A 24,618-nucleotide genomic window follows, 5' to 3' on the forward strand; every position below is an offset into this window, starting at 1 on the left:
CCTCTTCTCCAGGCTAAACAATCCCAGCTCCCTCAGCTGCTCCTCATAAGACTTGTGCTCCAGACCCCTCACCAGTTTCATTGCCCTTCTCTGGACACATTCCAGGGCCTCAATGTCTTTCTTGTAGTGAGGAGCCCAAAACTGAACACAGTACTCAAGATGTGGCCTCACCAGTGCTGAGTACAGAGGGAGAATTACCTCTCTGCTCCTGCTGGACACACTATTTCTAATACAGACCAGGATGCCATTGGCCTTCTTGGCCACCTGGACACACCATCAGCTCATGTTCAGACAAGCATTGACCAGCACCTTCAGGTCCCTTTCCTCTTCACAGTTATCCAGCCACTCAACCCCAAGCCTGTAGCACTGCATGGGTTTGTTGTGGCCAAAGTGCAGGACCCAGCACTTGGCCTTGTTGAACCTCATCCCATTAACCTCAGCCCAACAATACAGCCTATCCAGATCCCTCTGAAGGGCCTTCCTACCCTCAGGCAGATCAACACCACCTCCCAATTTGGTGTCATTTGCAAACTTACTGAAGGTACACTCAGTCCACTCATCTAGGTCATCAATTAAGATACAAACAAAATGGGCCCCAGTACTGACACCTGGAGGACACCACTTGTAACAGGTCACCAGCTGGACTTAACTCCATTAACCACTACCTGCTGGGCATGGCCCTCTAGCCAGTATGAAATTATGCTCTCAGAAAGAGTGCAGTGTTTAGCTGGAAGCAGTTGAAAGTGAGTCAACAGAAGATCAGCACTATTTAACTGCTAGGCCACCTTAAGCCTCTTTGTTTTTGATGTGGCTTGGATACCAAGATATGTTTGATAAATTATTTCAGGGATTGCTTCCTTCATTTGAGTGCCTTGCCCTCAGCAACAAATACCTTCTCAGAGGCAGTCAGACAATCATATCTTCACATACATGAAGGGAAGAGCCCCCCACCTTAATCCCACAGGTTGTAAATGTGTGGCAGTGGAGGTGCATTTATGCTTAATTCTGTGTTTCTTGCTTTGGAGATCACACTGTATGTGGACTTTCTTACCTTGCCTGGCCTACATTTCCATAATTCTTAGAGAAAAGCCTGGCAGGCTCTGCTGGAATCAAAATTGAAATTATTTTTATGGTAACTGGGGGACGTGTGTTCCGTGTAGCTGTGTATCCCTGGCAAAGAGGAAAGTCTCTGTGATTTAGAACTTATCGCGCTTGTCTCTGACTTCTAGTCATAGAATCATAGAACCCTTAGAGTTGGAAGGGACCTTCAGTGATCATCCAGTCCAATCCCATTGCAGCGAACAGAGACATCCACAGATAGATCTGGTTGCCCAGAGTCTGATCCAGCCTCACCTTGAAAGTCTTCAGGGACAGGGCATCTGCTACTACTTTGGACAACCTGTTCCAGTGCCTCACTCCCTCACTGAGAAAGATTTTTTTCTTACACGTGACTTCTAGTTTAGCTGTCTAAAGCTAGATCTGAATGAATGGCACAAGGTTTTAGGATCTGTTAAAGAACCTTGTGCAGAGGAGGTGGCCACTCCGTGTGCTAATCCAACAAATGTTTGGTGATCTGATAATTCACTTGCGCATGCTCTAGCAATAGATCTGAGGGTAGGAAAGAGCCTGTGGTGACGCCCTTCCTTCCATACACTGTGTTTGAGGTCACTTTTGTTTTATCGTCTGTTTTCTGGACAAAGGGAAATCCCAGTCCTTCCTGTTGAGACTGCGTGTGATTGCTGCCTTCCCCTGTGCCTGCCAGCCCTTGCTGTAGGTATGGGACACAAACCTGAGAGCAGGTTGCATCCATAACTGAGACACAGTGCTTGGCTTTATCTTTAAAGAAAACACACAGTGTATAACATACTTCAGATTGACTAATCTCAAGATAGAAGTGTAGGAATTCTTATTCTTTATGTAGTATTTTTACGCATTACAATGAGGATCCCTAAAGCTTGCAAGGAAGAGACAACTCATCAGCAACAAGTCCATACAGTCCAGCAGGATGCTCTACCTATGTTACTAACTTTCGAGGAAATTAAAAGAAGTTTAACTAATTCACATGGGGGAGCACTGCAAGAATGCAACCTGGCTTAAACCTGCAAAATAGAATTTACTTCCCCATTAGCAGTGTTTGCAGTGAACACTGCAGTATGTTATCCAGCAATGCATGATGCCAACCATTGTTTCCTCAGCTACATCCTTTCTTGTCCTCCTGCCAGGAGATGAGCTTCTGTGTCTACAGGAGATTCCTCTGGGCAACAGAGAAACTTATTTTGCTCAGAGCCAACTTGAGGGTTTCTCTTGATATTGTATTGTACCATGGAGACATGCAAGGCCAGCCACACTGTAGGGTTCTATGATCTGCAGACTGGATATAAAGCAGATATTATCAGGCTTTGAAGCTGGTTCTTTAGTGCTCCTTCTTCCCTAGATAGATGATCAAAGTTGAGGAAATGAAGGATTTGGCAGTAGACCCTGCATTTGCCACCGAGAATTTGGTGCTTTCTCATGAAAGGACCACCAGGGGTACTTGATGCTTCTCATCACAAATAGCATGGTTTGTTACTTGCACCTTAGACATCCAAATACACCTGAACAAATGAGGCAAATGGAACTGCGTGGAGTTAAGTTGATGGATTTGAGGGCAGCAATTTTCTCACCTGCAAGAGGTGTAATTAATACATTGATTCAGGTGAGAAGATATGTGTCCTCATGGGTCCATGGCTCTGTTGACTAACTCTCTGCTGACTGTAAAGGGTACCCAGGGACATGCTCATAGAGACCCCTTTGCAGACAAACCCAACTGCACACTAAAGCCTATATTTTATCTGCTACTTGGGGATCCCTACACCTGAAGAGCCTACATGCAGCACTCTCTTGAGCCATGGGAAAATTTTCCTGATACTTCAAGCAAGAAAAATCATGTTTGCACCAATCTGATTCATTTCCCACTTTCTCACTCTCTTCTTATTTTTGGACTGTAGAATGAACCGGGCACCCACCGTTGGCTACGAATCAGATGTTGGGAGCAAGACCACCCACCACTTTGTTTATCCTGAGAGCTACAAAGAGCTGGCAGAAAATGTGAGCATGATCTTGATCCCTTTCAAAACCCTGGACCTGCGCTGGATTGTCACCGCTCTCACCACAGGCACTATCAACTTGTGAGTAAGGGCAGTCCCAAGCAGACAGGCTGAAGGATGGGTGCTATGAGGGTATGTGGAGCTCCCCTGCAAGTTAATCAGAAGTGGGGATTTGCCAGTGTAGTCTTTTCACTCCTTTAGCAACATAAGGTACAGAGCTAGGCATGCTAGGGGTTAGTCACTTAGCAGAGGTCTCAACCACCCATGTTATCTTGCTTGTGACATTTTGGTGGCCAGATGATCCTTCAACATATATTATCCCACTTGCAGAAGAGGACAAGGAGACAGAGAGGAATCATAGAATTGTTTGAGTTGGAAGGAATCACAAAAAGTCATCTAGTCCAACTCCCCTGCACTTAACAGGGACTCTTACAGGTAGATCAAGTTGCTCAGAGCCCCATCCAGCCTGACCTTGAATGTCTCTATAAAGATGAGGCATCTGCCATCTCTCTGGGCAACCTGTTCTTGTGCTTCACTATCCTTATTGTAAAAGACTTTTTTTCCACATCCAGTCTAGAGCACTCCTCTTTTAGTTCGAAACCATTTTACTTGTCCTGTCACATCAAACCTTGCTAAAGAGTCTGTCCTCTTCCTTCTTACAGCACCTCCTTTAGGTATTGAAAGGCTGCTCTCAGGTCTCCCTGGAGCCTTCTCTTCTCCAGGATGAACAGCCCCAGCTCTGTCAGCCTGTCCTCGTAGCTTGCAGAATGTGCAGAATGCTTGTGTAAGGCAGCAAGAGCATACATCTTAGAACATGGCGCTTAGACATCCATCCAAAACTTCTTCCCTTTGGCGTGTTGATCAGAAGCTCGATGCATTTTACCTGGTCAGAAGACACCTACTTCTCCCCAGTGTTCCCAGAAAGGCCCTGAGGGCTTAACACTTGGCAACATTTCTCTGAATATAGCCATATCCATATGTAGGAAAGCTGGATCCATGTGAGGTCTATTGCATTATTTTGCTCTGAGGCTCACTCTCAGGCTGTAGATCCCCTTCAAATTCTCTCGCTTCCTCCACTCTTTCTCATACTCTCACTACTTGCTTTCTACCTGCTTCAGAGAGCAAAGCCACCATTTGAACTTTCTGTCTGGTGTTATTGTTATTTCCTGATGGGAAATTGTCTCGAGTCAGGTGCTCTGGCACGAATCCATATCAGAGCTCAAATGTACAGTGGAGGTCAGAGTGGGACCAGGTCGCTAGTGGGATCAAATCTGTAGCTAACAGCAGGGCTGAGATCTTAGGGGGTCTTCTGGATGGGTTGCAGCAGAGAAGAGAGATAAAAAATGAAAACTTGACTGTACTATCAGCTGTTACCTGAGAAGTTTTGATCCTTTCTAGATTTTTTCAGTAGAGGAATAGCAATCCTGCCTCCATCCTTCTCAAGAAAATAAACTCTTCCTCCTTCGTGTGACTCAGAGCCACATGGCTCAGGGCAGAGGGAGAGCTGGAAATGGCTCATCCTGTTCTGACTACTCAGTTCAGTTCCCCGCTGGCTGTGTTGGTGTCCTCCTTTGTCCTGGCATTCAGTGCCTGAGTCTGAACAAAGACACAAAATCACAGAACCATGGAATGGTTTAGGTTGGAAGGGATCTTAAAACCCATCCAATTCCTACCCCTCTTTCATGGACAGGGTTGCCACCCACCACATCAGGCTGCCCAAGGCCTCTCCAGCTTTCCTATAAGACCCAGTCATCCTTGCATCCATCTGTGGACCCATTTCAATAGGCCCACATCCTTCTTGTGCTGGGGGGCTCCTGCAGCATTCCAGGTGGAGAGCAGAGGTGGGTTCTCACAAAACCCCATAATGGATTTTCAGAGAGAACAAAAAAGTAATTGTTCCAAGTGAAGAAGCAACAGCTCTTTCTTCACCTATCCTGGGACTTTCAGTGGAGAATAGTGGTGATGTAAGAGGTAGTATTTGGGTTTGGTGTAGATGAAGATAGAGTTACTCTCTGTATCCTTGACTAGCTTTTTCCGTCTCCTTTTTCCATTCATGCCCTGCTCCCTGATTTTGCCTCAGATAACTCTGCTGAAAGCTGTGAACTTCTCCTCAACTTTGCCACAACATCTTTGCTCTATCAATATGAAGGTGTCTCAGGATAGAGTGGCACCTCATGACTGACAGCCATGTAGAGGAGACCAACATTGTTTCGTGTGGTACTTGTGTGACATGGCCTTAAATTAGCAAATTTTACCTGGCAATAATGTGCCACAATGATATTTGTTCTCTGTTTCTTCCTTATGAGTACTTTCAGATTGAAGTGCATTTTTGGCAGCACTAGAATTAGAAATATAAACAAATCTATGTTTCTTCTGGATGCTTGCTAGCAGATTCTCTCCTCCCATAAAATGACTTCTCCTAATCCAGAGAATGAACTAAGTGATATTTGTATTGTGCATAAAGCTGTCTGCTGGCTGTAAAGGCTCAACCTTGTAGGACTGCTACACACAGACAGCAAGAGCAGGTCAGATGGTTTAATTCTAAGAAATATTTTAAGACATTTCAACCTTTGTCCCAATCTCAGAGTCTCAGAAGATGAAAAATGTGCAAGAAATTTGTTCCTCTTGACTTGGGATTAAACCTCCTTTGCATTTCTAAGGAAAACTTTTTGATGTGACAATAAATAGAGTTTTAATTCTTTTATAGTTTTTCTCTTAGCAAATGATTTTTTTATTAGCTTTTTGTTTAACTTTTTGTTAAGATTCTCTTAATTAGTAATAAATGTTTCTTCATTTCTTTTTGGCTTTTTTTTTCTTTCTTGTCACCAGCACTTAATATATCCAGTCATAAGTTGCCTCAGAAAAATCCATTTTCAGAAGACAGTCATAACTCAGATAAATCAGCCCACTTAGAAAATCAGCTAAGAAATATCACTGACCTTTTATGCAAGGCTTAATTCTTTTATTTCATAAGCTATATTGATAAAAAAGGCTGAAAAGCCTGGATCTAAACTCTATCAGGAAGGAATGGAAGGCTCCCAGCTGTTTTTGGTGGCCTTTGAATGAAGCCCCTTGCTGCATCTTTGTCAAATATATGTCTGTGCTAGGAAGAGGAGCTTGCTGGGGGCCAGTTTGTAGTCACTGAATCATTAAGGGTGGAAAAGAATACTACATCTAGTCCAACCATCAACCCATCATCAGTTTCTGCTGGCATCACCCATCCATGTTTCCATCACTGTCACTGCTCTGTGCCCAAACTGCAAAGCCGTTCCTATGTTCTGTGGAGTATTTACCTTTCATAGGTCACAGCAAATGGGTTGCAGTTAATGGTAAAAGTTGAGTGAGCCTTAGCCTGGCTGGAACAGATAATTGGTTAACTACAAGTCAATAATAGGAATTAGAAATCAGCACATTAAGGGAAAAATATCTCTGCTTAGTAAGTTGCAGGATATATATTTATAATCAGATTGTGGTAATAGGCTTGGTAAGCAGCTGGTGTAAATCAGTATGTATTTACCACATGGAAGAAATAACAGTGTTTTAAGATTTTTGCCACACTTGTAGCAGGGTAATTGCACAATCAGTTGGCACATGCTGGATAATAAAACCAGAAAATCATAAGCACAGAAATCATAATAATACATTAAACGGGATTTTAGACTAATGGTGTAAACCTCTGAGGATGCATATGCATTGGTGGAAGAGAGAGGATCAAATAAAAATAAAACCCATCTGAGATTTGATGTTTTGAAAGAGAAGTGTTCAACTTCTCACTCCATGTGTGCGGACATTATGTGTTTCACATGGGCTGTATAGTATCAACCAAGGTTGGGCTAACAGCACTCATACTTAAAAAAGGTAGGCATTGCTGTTGGTTTGACTTTTATGCTGTGTTTTATTTTTGGTGTTCTATTCAAATGAAATGATAAACTCCTAAGACTCAAATCTGTGAGTTAGCTTATTCACCTGCCAGCAGAGAATCATAGAATGGCTTGGGTTGGAATGGACCCCCAAGGATCACCAGGTTCCAACCCCCCTGCCATGGGCAGGGCCACCAACCCCCAGATTATATTATTATTATTATTATTATTATTATTATTATTATTATTATTATTATTATTATTATTATTATTATTATTATTATTTTTATTATTATTATTATTATTACTATTATTGTATTTCATACTTCTTTTTTAACTGTCCAAATTAAAAGCCAAATGAAAGGTACTCCTATAATTGATGGCTTATTGATTCTTTCAGACTTCTACCACTTGATAGGTGGATGTCCTATGACAGTGTGGATCTCTAGAACTGATCTATTTGCTAAAAGACCACAAGCATTCTTGCTGCTTAGCAGCGCAGATTTTATATAAGTTTAACAGTTGGGGTCTCCATTTGGCTTCGAGCAATGTGCCAGTACTCTAGACAGTTGTAGGAGATTTTGCATCAGGACTTGGGTATTGCTTCTAAAAAAACCATATCCCATAATAAAGAAGACTGACATCAAGTGACAGGAACTAAGGGAGTGTTGAGGGTGGATTAGAGCTGTCTGCCAATGTTATCTTAAACACTTGAACTGGACCTGGCCACATGCCTATGAAATATGGTCTCCTTGTTTGCTCTACATCACTGTCATCTTTCTGGAAAAGACCGACTATTTATGCAATAGTGAGATTTTATCAACAAGGAAGTCCTTTCTGTCCTCTTAACCACAGAAGGGCTTGTGAAGTTTGCTTTTCACGATCAGAGGCAGGCACGGAAACAGGTGCAGGGGCGGATTTGCTGACAGCAGACAGAGAAGTCTGCATAAGTGTCCCTTGCTCCATTAGCACTGACAAACCCTGTATATGTCTTGTGTCATACCTGTAGGGACAGCTACCCACCTGTTCCTTCTCCTATTACATCCAGCCCAGAGTAGACATCTCAGGTCAGGGTGCCCAAAAGTAGTTAAGGAAATGAGGACTGGATTACCAAAAATCACACATAAATGTTTAGATGATGCTAATGGAAGGCTCACAGCCTCTGTGCAGTAAAGTATACAGGGCCTGTTTTGAGATGCACTCCTATTAGAAGGCCAGTTCAGCAGATTTTTTTCACTTGACACAACCTTGGGGAGATTTTTTTTCAGCACTCGTGATGAGCTTTGCAGTCTCAGCATGTGCTGTTCATGGGACACAGAGCAGAAAAGACTTTTTTGTTCCGAGACATGACTCGTGATTTCAAGCCAGTCATAAGATATGATCCGAAAGGTTTACACTGGGGAACTGCTGGCAACGATCTGCATCCCCCTGGGAGGCAGGGGATAGCCTTGTCGTGAGGGGCTGTGTATTGGGATGCCTGAGTTGCACATAACTGCAGAAATGAACTCTGCTACCACCTACTCTGAAAATAGTGCAGCAGCTACAAGTATTGGGAGGGGAAGGGTCTCCCCCTGGTGGTGAACGTTATTTCTGCCATGAAATTAAACGTAGAACTGTTACCAGCGTGCAAAAGCTGCAAAAGTAATGGTCCAAGAATTAAAAGTCATAATCTCTGTGTCATAGTAGCTGTGTAGTATATGGTCCACTACATCCTTGGTGTTCTAATGTCAATAATTACCTTGAAAATGACAAAAAAGGAATGTCTTTCTATAAACCCTGCTTCAAAACAAGCTCAGATTTATTTTTTTTTCATGCTCTAGTACTTAATTGCAGCCTCATTTTCCAACCACTTGCTGAATTTGTTGCCTTCAAACTATTTGAATGTATTACTTTATGTTCTCTCTTTGGAAATAAATGACTTTTATAATGTGCTGGGTTTTCACTAATGCTGGTTGTTGTTGCTTATTTTTTCTTTTAACAGCACATATGTTCCTGTTCCAAGGAAAATCAAAGTGAAGAAAGAAAAGGTGAGCAGTGCTTGTCTGATAATTTGTTCTTCTGGTCCATCTGTAGATCATTTGCCTCTTCAAGAGGCTGCAAGAATCCAAGGAAGTGTTTAACATCCATAAAAGTAGTGGCCAAAATACACTTTTTGCAAGACTCGGACAAGCAAAAGCTGTATCTCCCATGTGTTAATATCACAAGGACTGGCACAGTATGTTGTCAGTCACAGAGAATTACGGTCGCAAATTAAAGTGCATCCTTCATTCACCGTTGGATTTGGTCATTCACTAAAGATTTCAGATGAGGCCTTTTTAACCACTATCAGTTTATGTCACTCTACTTCAACTATGTTCCTATATGTGGTATTAAATAATCATCCAGCTCACTTCTACCTGTGATGATGGACACATTAACTTCTTCAAAACCCTTGTGCATTAGACTTTGGGAGGTTGTTAAAGTGGTGTCACAACTGTGTAGCACTAGCCTAGCCCTTGGCTGGGGATATTCAACAGTTTCCCAAACAAGAGAGACAAGAAGGATGTATTTTCTCCCACACTGTGTGATCCTAAGCACCATTCGAGAAGCAATTACACACAGATAAAATATCAGCAATTAACCCCTGACTCTGTAAAAGAAAAAGCCCTGCAGCTAACCAGATAGCACTGAAACACTGTCACTCTAATTCCAAACGCAGCATGGTGAGAAAAGCCTCTGTCTTCCTGATTCAGTGCAAGAAGGTTGAAAACAAAGGCTCCCACCAGTCCCTGGAATCACTATTCTATCTTGTCTGTTCTAAATTGCTATTTCCATTAGATGACCCCAGAATTTCCCCAGGAGACAACAAAGGCTGATGTATGTCTTGCTAAAAAAAAAAAAAAAAAAAAAAAGAAAAAAGAAAAAAAAATAGAAAAATAACATGTTTGGGAAATAGGAGAAATGCAGCTGATGCTCCCTGATAGGTTTCTTGGTAGTTTATACCTGACCCTCAGATTTGCTTTGACCTATAAATATAGACACCAAGACACGGCATGTGTTGCAGAAGATGTAGTTGCTCATACAGCCTCCAAATACAGCACGGTATCTTACATTTGCTTTGCTCAGGCCCCAGACTCCCCAGAGCTCACCTTCACTATGGCAGGATGCTGCAGGGGAAGTTGAATGTGTAGTTTTCTTTTTCTTGCACAGTCTTGTACCCATTGGTTTCAGGAGGAATTACTTGGGCTATATGTTAGTGTGATCAAGTGGGGTACTGAGTCTGAAGAAAGAATAGACACGTGTAATTGCATGTGGAAAATATGTAATAAGTTTAACTATGGGACTTTATGTTTCTCTTTCACTTGTCCTTAAAGAATGCCTATTATTCCTTTCTGTCATACTTCCTTACCCCAGTGTCACTTACGGATGAAATGCTGCAGTTTTTTTTTTGTTTTTTTCCCAAAGGTGTTTTAATAATGAATCCATCTCTCCAATTTTGTCTAGATCCTGATTTACAATCCATCTTTCATCAAATATGTCTATGAAAACTGGCTTCAGAATCATGGGAGATACCCTTCTACAGGCCTTCTTTCTGTGATATTTGCACTCCATGTATGCGATGAGGTAAAGTCTGGCTACATGTGGATATGTGGGTTTTACATAAGGTGTACCACAGTGAGCTGCCAGAATCATGCCCTGGCCTTTTCTTGCCACCTTCTGTGCCTTTTGCTTCTTCAGACAGATCCAAAGTCCTCAGTAGCATTCAGATATGCTCAAGTGACAGTCACTGTTTCTTTTAATGTCAGTGACTGATGGAGTTTAAAATGCATTTCAGAGAAATTTAACTGAGCATAAAAGTTGGTAGTCCATTTGGAATTAAAAGATGTACAAATATGGATTGTGTCTATATCTACAATTAGTTGCATATCCATCTCGTCAGTGGAAGCCTGGAGTATATTGCCTGACTTCAGGCACTCAGAGACATTGACAGTGCCCTGAACATGCCCTGTACCTCCAGGTAACACTCCAGAAGAGTGGGAGCTAATGACACTGGCAGAAACTGTACCATGGCAAGGCAGATAGAATGGGCAAGTTGGGTGGAGACTGGTTTCGGTCAAGCAGGCAATGAGCAAAGCATTGACATAAATAGTGTAAAGACACTCGTATTTCAGTGAGTCCAGGTGTGGCCAGATTAGAATGCTTGTTTGATGGGCCATGACTCATGCCATATCACCACACCTAGTTTACATTAAAGTCAACCATGATGTTTGAACTTATCACCAGAGGAGACAGGAATAGCAATTGATAAGTGAGCAGCTGGGAGAGGAGAGCCCACAGGAGTACAGGAGTATACACACACAAAAAGCTTAATACCCATCTGACACTGGATCAGAAGTGATTGCAGGGCTTGGCAGAGGTCATTATTTGGAAGACCAGGAAGAAAAAGAAGATTGTTCTACTTTTTGTGTCCTGTATCTGATACACAGGAGATTCTCAACCTAGGTGGCTGACCTCATGCTTAGGGAACAGGAATGTATTTTCCATTTCACTAAACAAGAAGTCATGCCTTCAGATGTCTTTTTCTGTCTGAGTATGGTAGTTCTCAGCATAGTGTAGGGTGTAATGTGCCTTGTTTAGGCCTTGGCCTATTATCCTGTGGTGGCACCATCTCAGTCAGTGGAATAGCTTTGTATAACAGTGATGTCATCAGGTGGTGATGTCTGTAGATGTACTGATAATCAAGAGAAAGCTTTCAATATTTCAGATGACCGATTGCTTTCCATGCCGTAACAGTAGTTCTCTCTTATTTTCTAGGTGAATGTTTATGGTTTTGGAGCAAACAGCAAAGGACACTGGCATCACTACTGGGAAAATAATGCTTCAGCTGGGGCTTTTCGAAAGACAGGTGTCCATGATGGGGATTTTGAGTCCAATGTAACTTTGACTCTTGCCTCCATTGAAAAAATAAAATTTTTCAAGGGCAGATGACCCTAGCCACAGGGACAAGCAGGGGCTGCAATTTCCAACATGCAGCAGTACAAAGCTCAGTGAAGATGATCTGGATGCCAGCCAGGTTTGAAGGTGTGAATCTGGAGTGGATTCAGAGTGTCACACTGCTGCAATGCTCACCAGAGGGAGCTTGGCCAAGGACCAGCTTCTATGCTGCTCTTGATTTGCTATCTACAGATAGCTGGGAACTACCAATCAGTTGTGGGAATAAATGACATCCTGACTTACTCCTTAGGCTCTACCTGTTGCAATTCAGGTAAACCTGGGCACAGGAACTGCTGTTTGTATGTCCATTTTTTCCTTGACTAAGGCAAGAAATCCTTGAAGAACATGGAAAATGTCTTCTGGGATTTGACGCTTACTAGAGTAGCTCTGAACGTCATAGTAAGGATTACCTCAAAGAAATGAATTCAGTTCTGCTGTTAATCTTCTTTTTGAATTCTCTTCTGTTTCCTCTGTTACTTCTGGTTTTATGCACTACAAAGCAAAAACGTGATGAAGTTGCCTGGAGTAGTAACTATTTCTGCCATTGCCACATTCTTCATTGATGGCATCTGGAAAATACAAATCAAATCACCTGTGATTGTTACTTATTTATTATTGATTCCTATACAGCCATATTAAGAAAAAAAATACTGAAAACTCTAGGAAAAAGAAAAGAAAAGAAAAGAAAAGAAAAGAAAAGAAAAGAAAAGAAAAGAAAAGAAAAGAAAAGAAAAGAAAAGAAAAGAAAAGAAAAGAAAAGAAAAGAAAAGAAAAAGATTAAAGAGAAGAAGAAAAAAGAAAAAGAAAAAGAAAAAGAAAAAGAAAAAGAAAAAGAAAAAGAAAAAGAAAAAGAAAAAGAAAAAGAAAAAGAAACAAAGGCCTTTTTAGCTCATTTAATTGTCTTGTTTGGTTATATATAACTTTCTTTTTTTTTTTTTTTTGGTGGAAATTACTCCAGAATGCTTATTTTTATTTAATTGGTTCAAGGTTGGAAAGTGGACTGTTGTCTCTTTCAGTGGTTTACACGTGCCTTTTATAGTTGTGCAACAGGTGTGATTTTTTTTAACGGTGACAAATGGTATTTTTTTTCTTTTTTTTTTTTTTAATGAAGGGGAGGGAAATTAACCAAAGTGTAGCCTCCAAGCAGTATACTTTTGTAGTTGAAATGAAGAATAATAGCTCCTATATTGTACTTAAGCAAACACAAGCAAGGCTAATTTTTAAAGGTAGCTTTTACCTTTTTTTATGGAAAAATATCCAAATGTTCCAAGGAATCTTTTCCTCTTATTTTTTTACAAATATAGAAAGTGGTATCTCTTTACAACATCTACATTGGAAATGGAAGAAATAGCATGGGTTGGAATACAAGACAGTGACATGGTAGTGATGAATCCCTTGCACGGTAGCAGCATCTATGAAGACTCAATCTACGCAAACTGATCCTACACTGTAAGCCAGACTTTATGTGCATTGCAGGAGGAATGAATGCGTTATTGGCAGAGCTTCTAGACAAGGAGAGGAGAGATGTGACAGTGGAGATTTTACATCTGCAGATTTGTCTGGATTCAAAGAGTCCAAGAATGAAGTTCAGGTACTCAAGAGTAGAGGACTGTGGGCTTTGCTTCCTAATATAATGAAAAGAGAATTTATGGATTGTTGACCAGTTTTCAGCTCTGGTGAAGCCAATGGAGTTCTTGCCACAGACTTCAAGGGATGTTAGATCAGGCCTGGAAAAAAAATGGCATCTTTCATTTCTAATGGATTACAGTGGTTGGGATTTGAGGTAATTCAGAAATTGTCATCTAAGTGACCTGTCTTTCATGCACCAGTTGTGACAGCACGTCCTAGTGGATAGGCATTTTGATGTGAGCTCAGTGAAGGCCTGGCTCTGCAACCAGTGATGTGTTTCAGTCCAAGATTTGTCCCCCTGACCAGCTTTTAATAGCGTGCTCCCCTCCAAGACAGCAGTTCATTGCATAATGACACAGTCAGGTGGAATATACGTGTCTCACCAAGATGAACTGCTTTACCCACATGAGTATAACTGGACTTATAGCATGAAAAGAGACATGGATGCCAAACATGTATACGAGGAACTAAACTGTCTTTGATGTACACATATAACTCTTCCGTTCAGCAATATGGAAAGGGCTGGATTTTCAAATCTTCATTATGAGGCCTGTTTGTGATCCTCATGTCGAGAAGCCTCTTCCCAGCATGTTGGCCATCACAACTACTCACCCTCATGTCACAAGCGGAGCAAATTCAACATGCTTCACATTTCTACCTGAATCTTGTTTGTTTGATTGATTTAACCACACTATTTAAATTGCTAATCAATATACTTCTGGGAAGATGTCGCATTAATATTAGTCAAGCAAAGAAACTTTAAGAGGAAGAAATCTCTATGGAAGACTCCAGCAGTATCTTCACCCTCTGACTGGATTTTGGAGATATTTTTTAAAAAAACATTAGTTTGAAATATTACAGTTTATTTTCTCGCTGATTTCTTCTCTCAGATGCCAGTAATGGGAACATTTCATTGCTGTTCCAGTCATTTTCAGAAAGATGGGGAAGAGAGTTGTGGCTCGTTACCATTTCCCATTGATTTTTTGCAAGTGGCAGCTTGCAGTCAAGAAAAACAATGTAAAAGAAAACAACAGCTACATTCTAGCCTGTATTTTAAAAGTTTCCTGATGCTATTCAAATCAAATTTCCAACTTTCCCTGAATATTCTGCTTCTGACAGCACATACAAAGCTCTTGGCTCATATTGTTCTGGATAGATTTAAAGTCTTCATGTGAGAAGCTACAGTTGGCATTTTTCTTTCCAACAGCAAGTCGTAACTGTGTACCACTGAGGTCCATTTTTCAGAGCAGGAGGAGAGCAGAGGGTAGACCTTACAAGCTGTAGGATGAAGGATAGTCCACACCATTGCATTTCTGTTCCAAAGGAACTTTTTACGCACTCCTTTATGTGACTGACTGCTCATCATTCAAATGCCTTGGGAATAAGGAGGTACCAACAAGTGATGCTGAAGGAAGAATTCATTCCCACGATGAGTGGAAGACTGTCTGTCTTCCAGCTATACATTTTCTGGTTTTATTTTGTTTAAAAGAACAGCAAGTTGCTAAATCAACACGTCAAGGCATCAAACTCTTCAGCTGTGTTTACCACCCTTGAGAATTCCCTGAAGCACTCCTTGAGTGTGTGTCGTATAACCAAAGCCAAATGTCTCGAGCACTTTTTTTTCCTCTCGTGAACACATTTTCTTCCTACTTTTTCTGACTACATAATTGATTATGATAATCATTTTGTTTTGTTTTGTTTGCTGTGATGGTGGGGAGTCTCAATCATTCTTTGACGTTTTATTTATTTAATTTTTCAGTATGATATGAATCAAAATAAATTTTTTTACTGTTATCAAGTCAGAGGTGTTTGTCCACTCTTATCTTTTTCCCACAGTATCTCCATCAACCCCTAGGACCTCCTCTGACCCATAACGGTGCAATGAAGCATTCCATGTTCCTTCTCATGACACAACTTCCTTCTCCCGTGAAGGAAACCATCACAATCATGATGTCTGCAAATCGTTCCTCACTCCCAGAGGAAAGTTTAAAACCGCAAAACTTCAGGGTTTTGTACTGAAGGTTCTCACATTCTTCAGCAAGTTCAGTATTCCCAGTCCTAAATCCCCATAAATGGCTTCCTAACGTGCAAGAAGCTGCATTTGGGCCTCCCACTCTGACTTGTGGGTAGAGTTCCCTTCTCAATCTCCTTTAGGTATCTCTAGGTCTTACATCCATCTGATCCCAGTCCTACTGGACCTTCAGTAACTCTCACTAATTTGTCCTCTCCAGCTGTCCCCACAGTCACTTACGGAATAGGCTGTTACTTAGCAGAAGGTCTTACAGCCATCACATGATAGCTAGGCTCTCAACCTAAATGTGATACCAAAACCTTTTGCCTGTGGTTCTTACTTAACTTGGCCACATATCATGCCAAAGGTTGATGCTGCAGTTACAGAGATTAGAGGTTGGCCAGCCTCTAAGCCCACATGAAGCCCACCAACACCAGCATAAAGTTTCAAGAGTTTTAACCCTAAGTGCTTCCTTATGTCACTGTTCTTCAAACTTTAATGGTATTGGGAGCTTTTAAGCAAAAAATTGCAATGGTAAAGTCCCAGCTCTCTCAGCCTTCCTCCCTGTCATACTCAGCAAAGCAAATTAAAACAGCTTGCCATTCAAAACTGTGCTTCATATCCACTCACAAGAAGTACTCTGAAATGTAGATTCCAGGCCTAAGGTGATTCTGTATGGAGAATAATTCATCTAAGAATGCAATCTAAAGACTCCAGAGAACAGTAAGATAGGTAGCAGCAACAAAACATCTAGACAGATGGACCAACTGCAGGAGTTGGACCAAGGCTTTTGTTTATACAATCAACTGAAGAAACAGCTACCCACAAAGACATGATATGGCTTCAGTTCATGGCATGGGTTCCTCTAATGGCTCACATTCAGGACAGCAATTAAAGCAATGAAAAGGAGGAGAACTCTCTTGCAACCTTTAAAATGTCTTCTCACTTGTGTCTCCTATAGACTGTCAGTGAGCAGATCTCATTATGTTTTCTTATCTTCAGGCAATGTGAAATAAAACGTGGTTCCCTCAGTGGAAAGTTCTCCAAGGTTGGGTTATTTCAGGCAGAGGTAAATCTCTGTGTTTTCAGATTCATTTTCTCCTGTAGGATATATTGCATGCTGTTTTACTCCTTAGTTTCTAAGGCAACATTTGGCTGGCAGATTATAAATATATCTGTACAGGAATTTGGCTGGACCTGTGACAGTAACGCTCCTACTAAGAACATTTCCTAGAGCTGTTACTTTTTCCACATCATCAGATATTCCAATGTCACGTAGCAGGCCCATTGCTGTGCTGTCAGCTGCCTCCCTGTCTACCCAGACACTAAAGCAGCCAGAAAATCATCCTGCCCTATGCCACCAATGCTACATCCCACAGTTTCACAGTGCTCCTCCCGTGAAGTCCAAGCCAAGTGCCAACATCAGGTTTTACATCAAGGAACACTTAAAGCAGCTTCTCCCCATCTATTTTTGTGGTGTTCTGATCCTGTTTCTCCTTTGGGTGTTGGAGGGCTTGTTAGAGCCCATCCTCATGCTCAGACATCATCAGAGGGTGTGTATGGGTGAGCAAGGGCCCCAGGAGGCTGACGAAGCACTGAGTTTCTGGCTGTGGAGTCACAGTCATGGGAGTGGCTGATGACCAATGGATCATCACTGGGGATTTTGGAGAGTTGTCTGTGGCTGACAGGCCATGCCATTGAGGGTTCACTTTGAATAGGTAGACAGGGAAATAGAAATAAATGGAAGGTCAAGACAGGCTATATTTAGCCTGCAGAACTGCAAGAAAACCTTCAGAAACAAAAATGCTTTAACTATTTGTTTGGTCAGACAAAGTTAGTAGGCCAGGAGAGAATTAGATTGCTCATGGCTTTTGGGCGGTGCGTGTTGTTGGAGGTTGACTGCAGGCAGCAGACAAGCATCCACACATCTGCTCCGTCCTCACAGCAAGATGTACGAGAGAACAGAAAGAGCAATAGAGAGAAAACTTATCCCACAGATAACCATCTGGAATCAGGTGAAATAACTGCTCATCACCAGCAAGAATGACATGATCCAAACTGGAAAGAACTGGGAGTATCGTCAGGAGGAGTGCAACCAGGGGCACACTGTATGCTCTTTGCTGAAGGGCTTCTGTTCAGCAATATGGAAGTTGCAGTGAAATCACTGGTGGCAATTTAATTCTTGTTACTGTGAGAGCTGGAATGATTTTTAAACCAGCATTTTCAAAAGCCAGGGGCAACAAGAAATCACTGTTCAGTGTGAGTGTGTGTGGGACATTTGCTTCCCACCCTGTACTGGTCCAATACCTCCTTCCCTAAAAGTGTGCCCGCTGCAGCAGTGATAGCATTCCTCACAGATGCTATTCCTTAGGAACCAAAGGAATTCACAGCTGGTCACTGTTTGCAAGCCTGGCCCATAGCTGCATGACTTCATAGATTAGCAGGGAGATCCAATGGCATAAGTTAATAAAGATAGAATGTTGGTTTTATTTCCTATCATAAACAAAGGAATGGGAAACTTGAGCATGCATGCAGATTAATTAGTCTCTGAGCAGTGAGATGTGATTAACTCATTTCAGCCAGAGATGGAAATCTCAGCACCTCATTAGCTCTTTCATTAATGGTTACAGCTAATATCTGATTAGCATCTCACTTTAGCTTGTAATGAGTTCTCCATCTTAATGAAGTGGGAGTTTTCCACGGGGTGATGGTGAAAGGGAAAGAGAGGAAAGGAGATCTCGCATTGCTGTGCTAAGGGGACACCCTGACATCATCTTCACTGGTCCATCTGTTCTCCCTTTGCCCTGTCCATACACTGGCAGAGGCATGTGTATGATGTGCCAAGAGCAAGCCCAAGGGAGAAGACCCAGTTCTGGTACCTGAAAAAGAAATCAGCCAAAGCTGGAAGGCAGCAGATGGGACAGTCCAGGAGGTACTATCTTCATCCTTGGCTAAATGGAGGCAGTAAGTGACCAGACATGTACAGAGGAGATAGCAGAAACTTTGGGTAGAGATATGAAGCAACAGCTGTTTTCCTATGGAGCGTTCCACAGCACACAGTGATTTGTTTTCCAGTAAATTGTTTTATTTCCCCACTAGAGAGTGCTATTTTTCCATTCCCAGGAGTAGCAGAGTGGCTTCTGGAGAGAACAGCTCACTCGTAGCACCGAGGCTGTGATTCACTTAATAGATTTATCTTTTTGGTCTGTGGTCTGTCTGAGAACTGAATGCAGGAGCACACTGGCAATGAAAGGGACAGGGGAATGGTACAGGGAGGAGTCCTGCAAGGCTCCACACTGCAAAGGTTCATATCAGCACTGTTGTCTGTGCAGTGTTTTCTTTTATGCATTGAGAGGGGACAACACACTCAGTAATGCATTTGTTGTCTTTCATAATGAGTCTTTAGAAAGGATCATCACTGCAAAAAAAAGGAAATTATTTTGCCTCTGAAATTTAATTTCCTGACCATGGGCAGATATTAGGCATTCCTGGAGATGTAGCAACGCTCAAATCTTTTTAATTGGAGACCTAAAAGACTTCAGTTATAGCAGATGAAAATGCCTTCTGTGGACCATAAGGGCAGCTCGCTTCTTTCTAACAAGGCTTGTATGCTATGCTACCAATATAATCAACTTGTGTGGTTTGGGATCTTTTTGTTCTCAGTCATAGTGGCTGCATGTCAAATGAGAGGCAAATATATTGCAAAAATCAATCAGTGTCACAAATTAATTAGCTGGGCTCAGTGAAGGCTAAAGTCCTATCTGGCCCTAGCTGTGCCCTAAAGTCAAGGGATCAGGGAGCACCAGGGGGAGCAGCATGGCCCACTTGGCAGAGCACCCACAAGGACCCAGAGCTCCTGACTCCTGCCTTGGGTTCACCAATGGCTCTTCTGGTGATCACACTAATTCTTATCAGTCTCTGTCTGTGCAAGTGTAAGAGCATCTATCCTGGGAAGTGTCATGCCCTGGCATCCTCTCCATTCATCCCTTTGAGCTTGTCTTTTATCACTCCTCTGTATAGTGCTTAGCATCAGTTTTGATCTGTTCAAGCATCCAGCAAAACCTGTCTGCTGGTCAAACATTTTGCTGGCTCTTAAGATGTTCCTAAAACTCATATCATGTATATGACATGCAGCAGGTCAACAGGTTGGCCATAAAATGATAGAGTAAAAAATTATTTTCTATCTCAGTGTCAAAGCAGATGTGTCCTGGAGTTTCTGTAATATAGACACACTCTAAGTCATATTCATACATTTATGTAATGCCTGATGTATACTTATTCCGTGTGAGTTTTGTTTGTTTTTAATATGTCGTCCCAATCCTGGTTTTCTCCCAGATTTTTAGGAGTTTTGGAAGAGCTTTAAAAGCTATAAGAAAATATCAAGTACCTGCTTTTACAATAGGGCAAAAGGCACTGAGGCAAAGTGAAAAATCTTCCTTGGGAAAGTTAATTATTTCTAAGGTCTTATTCCCTTTTGAAAGAATCCTTATTTGTGAAGGAGTGCAGAAGGCTGCTTTAAGCACAGGCTCCACAGATTTCATGCTACAATAAGTCACTCCTGCTCTGCAGAGCAGGCATTAAAAATTATCCAGAAGACATTTCTAAATCTTACCTTGGCTGGACCGTGTCCTTCTCACAGTTACAGATTCTTAGAGCTGATATATGACATGAATACTTTGCCTTCAGGAAATAAGCACCCTGCCATTCAAGCCCTTCTATTGAAAATTCCTATCAGCATCTCCACTGACATCAGGCTAAAGCTGCTTATGTGAACTTGGTCTGATCCTGTGTTGGCCTGAATTCATTTTAGAACATGGCACGGAATCTGCTGAAATCTCTTGGAAATCTTTGCATTTTCTTTAGTGGGTTTGGATTAGCACTGAGGGAAATGCCTGTGCCAGCAAACAGAACAGCTCACAGAATCCCCCTGTTGCTGATGCAGTCAGTGCCACCGAATACTGCCTGGTGGCTCAGTCCCTGGGCACTGCTATGACAAAGGGAAATGATTTCAACCCAAAAGAGGGGAAATTTTGATTGGAAATGAGGAAAAGGTTTTTGCAATAAAGGTAGTGAAGCACTGGAACAGCTTGCCCAAAGATTGGTGGATGCCCCATTCCTGGAGATACTCAAAGTCAGGCTGGATGGAGCTGTGAGCAACCTGCTTTACCTGTAGGTGTCCCTGTTCATTGCAGGAGAATTGGACTAGATGACCTTTTGTGATACCTTCCAACTCAGACAATTCTAAGATCCTATGGCTGTACGCCTGGAATCAGAGCTGGTTGTCCCCTACTAGAACTGACTGAACAACAGGAGCATCCGTGCGACAGAGCCTTAGTCTGTGCTTTGTTTTGTTTATAAGTATGGGCCCAACACAGTCCAATCCTGAGCACTCCAGAGCAATGGAAAAGGCCACTCTGCAGCAGGCAGGTGAAGTCTCCCTATGTTTCTTGCCGTCACCAGCACCATTTCTCCCCCCAGCACAGCAGGTGTCAACCAGTTTCTGCTAGATTTGGCTCAGAGATCAGGTTTTGCATTTCTCCTCTTCTATACTAGCATAAGAGATGACAATCAAAGCCCGTGTGTGTTTGTTTTTCCACTGGAGACTGGACTGGAACAATAGCAAGTAATTTATGCTGCAAATTGTGGAGAAAAAAGACTCTGTGAACTCAGACCCTAACAAAATGGGAATGAGAAAGGGAAGATACGGTGCATGGATTAAACATAGTACTGAAATGATACAGTACTGATTCTGTTTAATATCTTCATCTGTGTCATTGACAGTGGGACCGAGTGCACCCTCAGCAAGTTTGCAGATGACACCAAGCTGTGGGATATGGCCAACATGTCCAAGAGACAAGATGCCATCCAGAGAAACCTAGACAGACTTGAGTAGTGGGCCTTGGAGAACTTCATGAGCCAAATACCACAAAGCCAAATGCAAGGTCTTGCACGTGGGTTGTAGCAACGCCCACTACCAATACAAGCTGGGGGGTGAAAGAATGGGGCATAGCCCTGTTGAAAAGCACTTGGTGGTATTGGTGCATGTTTAAGCTGGACATGAGCCAGCAATGTGCTCTCACAGCCCAGAAAGCCAATCGTACCCAGGCTGCATGGTTAGACCTGCAAGCTGTCTTATTGCTGACCCTGACTTGAGAGGAGATAGTGAACTGAAAGCTGGAAAATACCCTGCTCCATTCCCTGCCGCTTGCTCTATGCAGTAGCCTCAGGAAAGACTCTTGCTCATCAATTTGTTATCGATCTACAACGGCTGCAATTGGAGAGATGGGAGCTGCAATTAGAGCAGTGAGAACAGCGTAACCTGTTACTCCAAGGTTGTGGTTACCAGAGGAGGCACATCTCCCACACGGAAGCGGACAGAGATGGTCCAGAGGCCATGCAGAGAGAAACAGTATGTTCAACAACCCATTTCCCATGTAGCAAATCATGACTTGTTTACCATTTTCCTCACCCCATACCTTGGTTTGTGGGTATAATTTCTTTTGACTTGCATAGAACTAAAAAGTCATTTGAGCTGCTGAGGACTGACTGAAAGCCTGGAGGACTAAGAATCTCTGACATTCACGTCATTTGGACTAGAAGAACCTGCTTATTCACAAAGACTTCACTGACCATGAGAAGAGCTGGGCAGTCAAAGTGTCATAGAATCATAGAATTATAGAATGGCTTGAGTTGGAAGGGATCCTAAAGATCAACGAGATAAAACACCACTGCCACAACAATAACAACGAAATAATGAAATATATATATACAAAAAGAAAACTATGTTTTACAGCACTTGGTATAGCCTCAGCTTCTCTATCACTTTGAAGATTATTTTTTCTCCTTCCTATCCAGGTAAAGCCAAATATGTGCAAGACAGCAGGACTGAAGGAGGAGAAATGAAAAACAGAGGGAGCAAACCTGACCCTGTCAGCAGCCAAGAGCTGTCAGATTCTATCCCTCATTTTGTGTAGTTCCACAAGGACTTAAAACAAGGGCAAATTGCAGTGGCCATTGCTTGTAAAGAACCCAGACCTCTCTTTTTCCTAGTAAGTGCTTGCTTGAGTTAGCACTGCTCTGGCTTGGTTGTTCCAAGGACCTATGGGAGCCAGTAGTAACTGAACTGGAATATGGTCCCAAGGTTAATTATGGTCCATAATTAACAGATTACATCATCATGCTTCCAGCATACAAACCTCTCCAGCTTTTCATGATCTTATCCCAGAACGGTAAACAAAGACATAAGACATACAGCCCCACTTATTCCGTCCCCGACCTGCATTTTGATCTTGATTATCATCTCTTCTCTGCTGAAAGCTAATGAAATTCCAGCATGTGCTTGTTCTGGTTTTCCTCTACACCCCTGCTCCCATTTCTGAGATGTCCTGAAAATAATTCAGTTAGCAGGAAAATAAACAGGACATTACTCCCGATGGTTTTCAATTGTATTTTCTCTTTCCCTGATGTCAGCCTCTGGAAGAGGGAGGTGGAGGGAAGAGGAACTCGAGGCCATCAGAGAAGATTTTCTGGCACCAGAGAGAAACCTATGTGCTGCCAAACTCTTTGCTATTGTTCAGTGTGCACCCTGCTGTTTGCCTGAGACCTGAATAATAGAGCCTTACTGTGAAACTGTTAAAGAAAAAAATTATAGCTGAGCACAGAGAAGGCAGGTCAAGCAGCAGAATGAACTGGTCCCAGCCAATGCACATTTTTGCCTTCTCTGACAGCTAATAATGATGACAAAGGGTGGGTATTTTTTAATAGCTGTCGTTTTTTTGCTTAGTATTGAGAAGCATTTGGACAACACTCCCAGACATAAAGTTTGCATTTTTGAGTGGTCCTGTGTGAAGCGAGGAGTTGGACTTGATGATCCTTGAGAGTCCCTTCCAGCTTTGTGTATTCTGTGGTTCTGTGTTTCAAAGTGAAGGATGTATGTGGAGCACAAGTCTTATGATGAGCAGCTGAGGGAACTGGGATTTAGAAGTTTAGAAGATTTAGAGAAGAGGAGGCCCAGGAGTGACATTATTGCTCTACAACTCCCTTAAAGGAGGCTGTGATGGGGTGGGTGTCAGCCTTTTTTTCCCAGACAACAGCAACAGAACAAGAGGGAATGGACTCAGGTTGTGCCAGGAGAGGTTCAAGTGGGATATTAGGAAGAATTCCTTCTCAGAACAGGTGGCAGAATCACTGTCATTGGAAATTTTCAAGAATTGTGTAGACGTGACATTAAAGGATATGGTTTGGTGGGCATAGTGGTGATGGGTGCATGGTTGGACTAGATGTTCTTTATGGTCATTCCCAACCTTAATGATTCTATGAATCTAAGTATTAATAGAGACTGAGAAGTAAGATAAAGCCCAAAGCTGACTTGCATTCTTTCAAATTCCATTCACAGGGTAGATTCTAACCCTGGAGACACAGGTGATCTATGTCCCTGGTGACAACGGGGACCTCCTGTGCTCAGTTCACCACTATCCATCATCCACAGTCAGTCTGTGGGGTCCTGGGTCCCACCAGCATAGGGTGGTTTCATCTGCTCATCCAGCAAGCCTGTGTCCATACGTACTGATGATACTAAGAGTTCCTGCTCATGCCTTCAGTATTTCCTCCTATGAGTAAAACAAAGATTTGCAGAATCAGTTCATTGCCAGAGTAATTTTTTTTTAAGCACAACCTATGTTAGTTAAAAAACCACTATTAAACTTTAGGAGGACTTCCTGTGCACCACAAGACAGAGCTGTTCCACTGCATTCACACCACACTTTGAGGGGTTTCATCAGATGCCTAAAAGAGCTCAGAATGTACCAGCCATTGTAAAGGAGAACCAGTTTCTGAGGCTTCTCGGCTGAACCTCTCAGGCTGGACCAGGCTCTGAGCAACCTGACTGAGATGTAGATATCCCTGTTCATTGCAGGGGAGCTGGACTAGATGACCTTTAAAGATCCCTTCCAAGTCAAACAGTTCTATGATTCTATTATGTTAATTGCAGTGAAAATCACTACCCTGCTTCTCAACCCACAGCTGGCAACCAGCGTTAAACCAAGCAACAGGCTGCAAT

At 42.2% G+C, this 24,618-nt stretch overlaps 1 protein-coding gene across 8 annotated transcripts in view; it reads left to right on the forward strand.

Annotated features, from left to right (window-relative positions):
• Positions 1-15,351, forward strand: part of ST3GAL1 (ST3 beta-galactoside alpha-2,3-sialyltransferase 1) — a 69,732-nt gene extending 54,381 nt beyond the window's left edge. For 7 of the 8 annotated variants that reach the window (XM_085536933.1, XM_085536934.1, XM_015856350.3 and 4 more), the window contains 4 exons: positions 2,988-3,167; positions 8,928-8,973; positions 10,430-10,549; positions 11,741-15,351. In XM_085536933.1, coding sequence (XP_085393059.1) covers positions 2,988-3,167; positions 8,928-8,973; positions 10,430-10,549; positions 11,741-11,914 — 520 coding nt within the window. In that variant the 3' untranslated portion in view covers positions 11,915-15,351. The remainder of the gene's footprint in view (positions 1-2,987; positions 3,168-8,927; positions 8,974-10,429; positions 10,550-11,740) is intronic. The other variant, XM_015856354.3, reaches the window with a different exon arrangement.
• Positions 15,352-24,618: the final 9,267 nt, after the last annotated feature.

This window comes from Coturnix japonica, chromosome 2, assembly GCF_054131305.1.
Source record: "Coturnix japonica strain WE chromosome 2, WE-NBRP24, whole genome shotgun sequence".
NCBI lineage: Eukaryota > Metazoa > Chordata > Aves > Galliformes > Phasianidae > Coturnix > Coturnix japonica.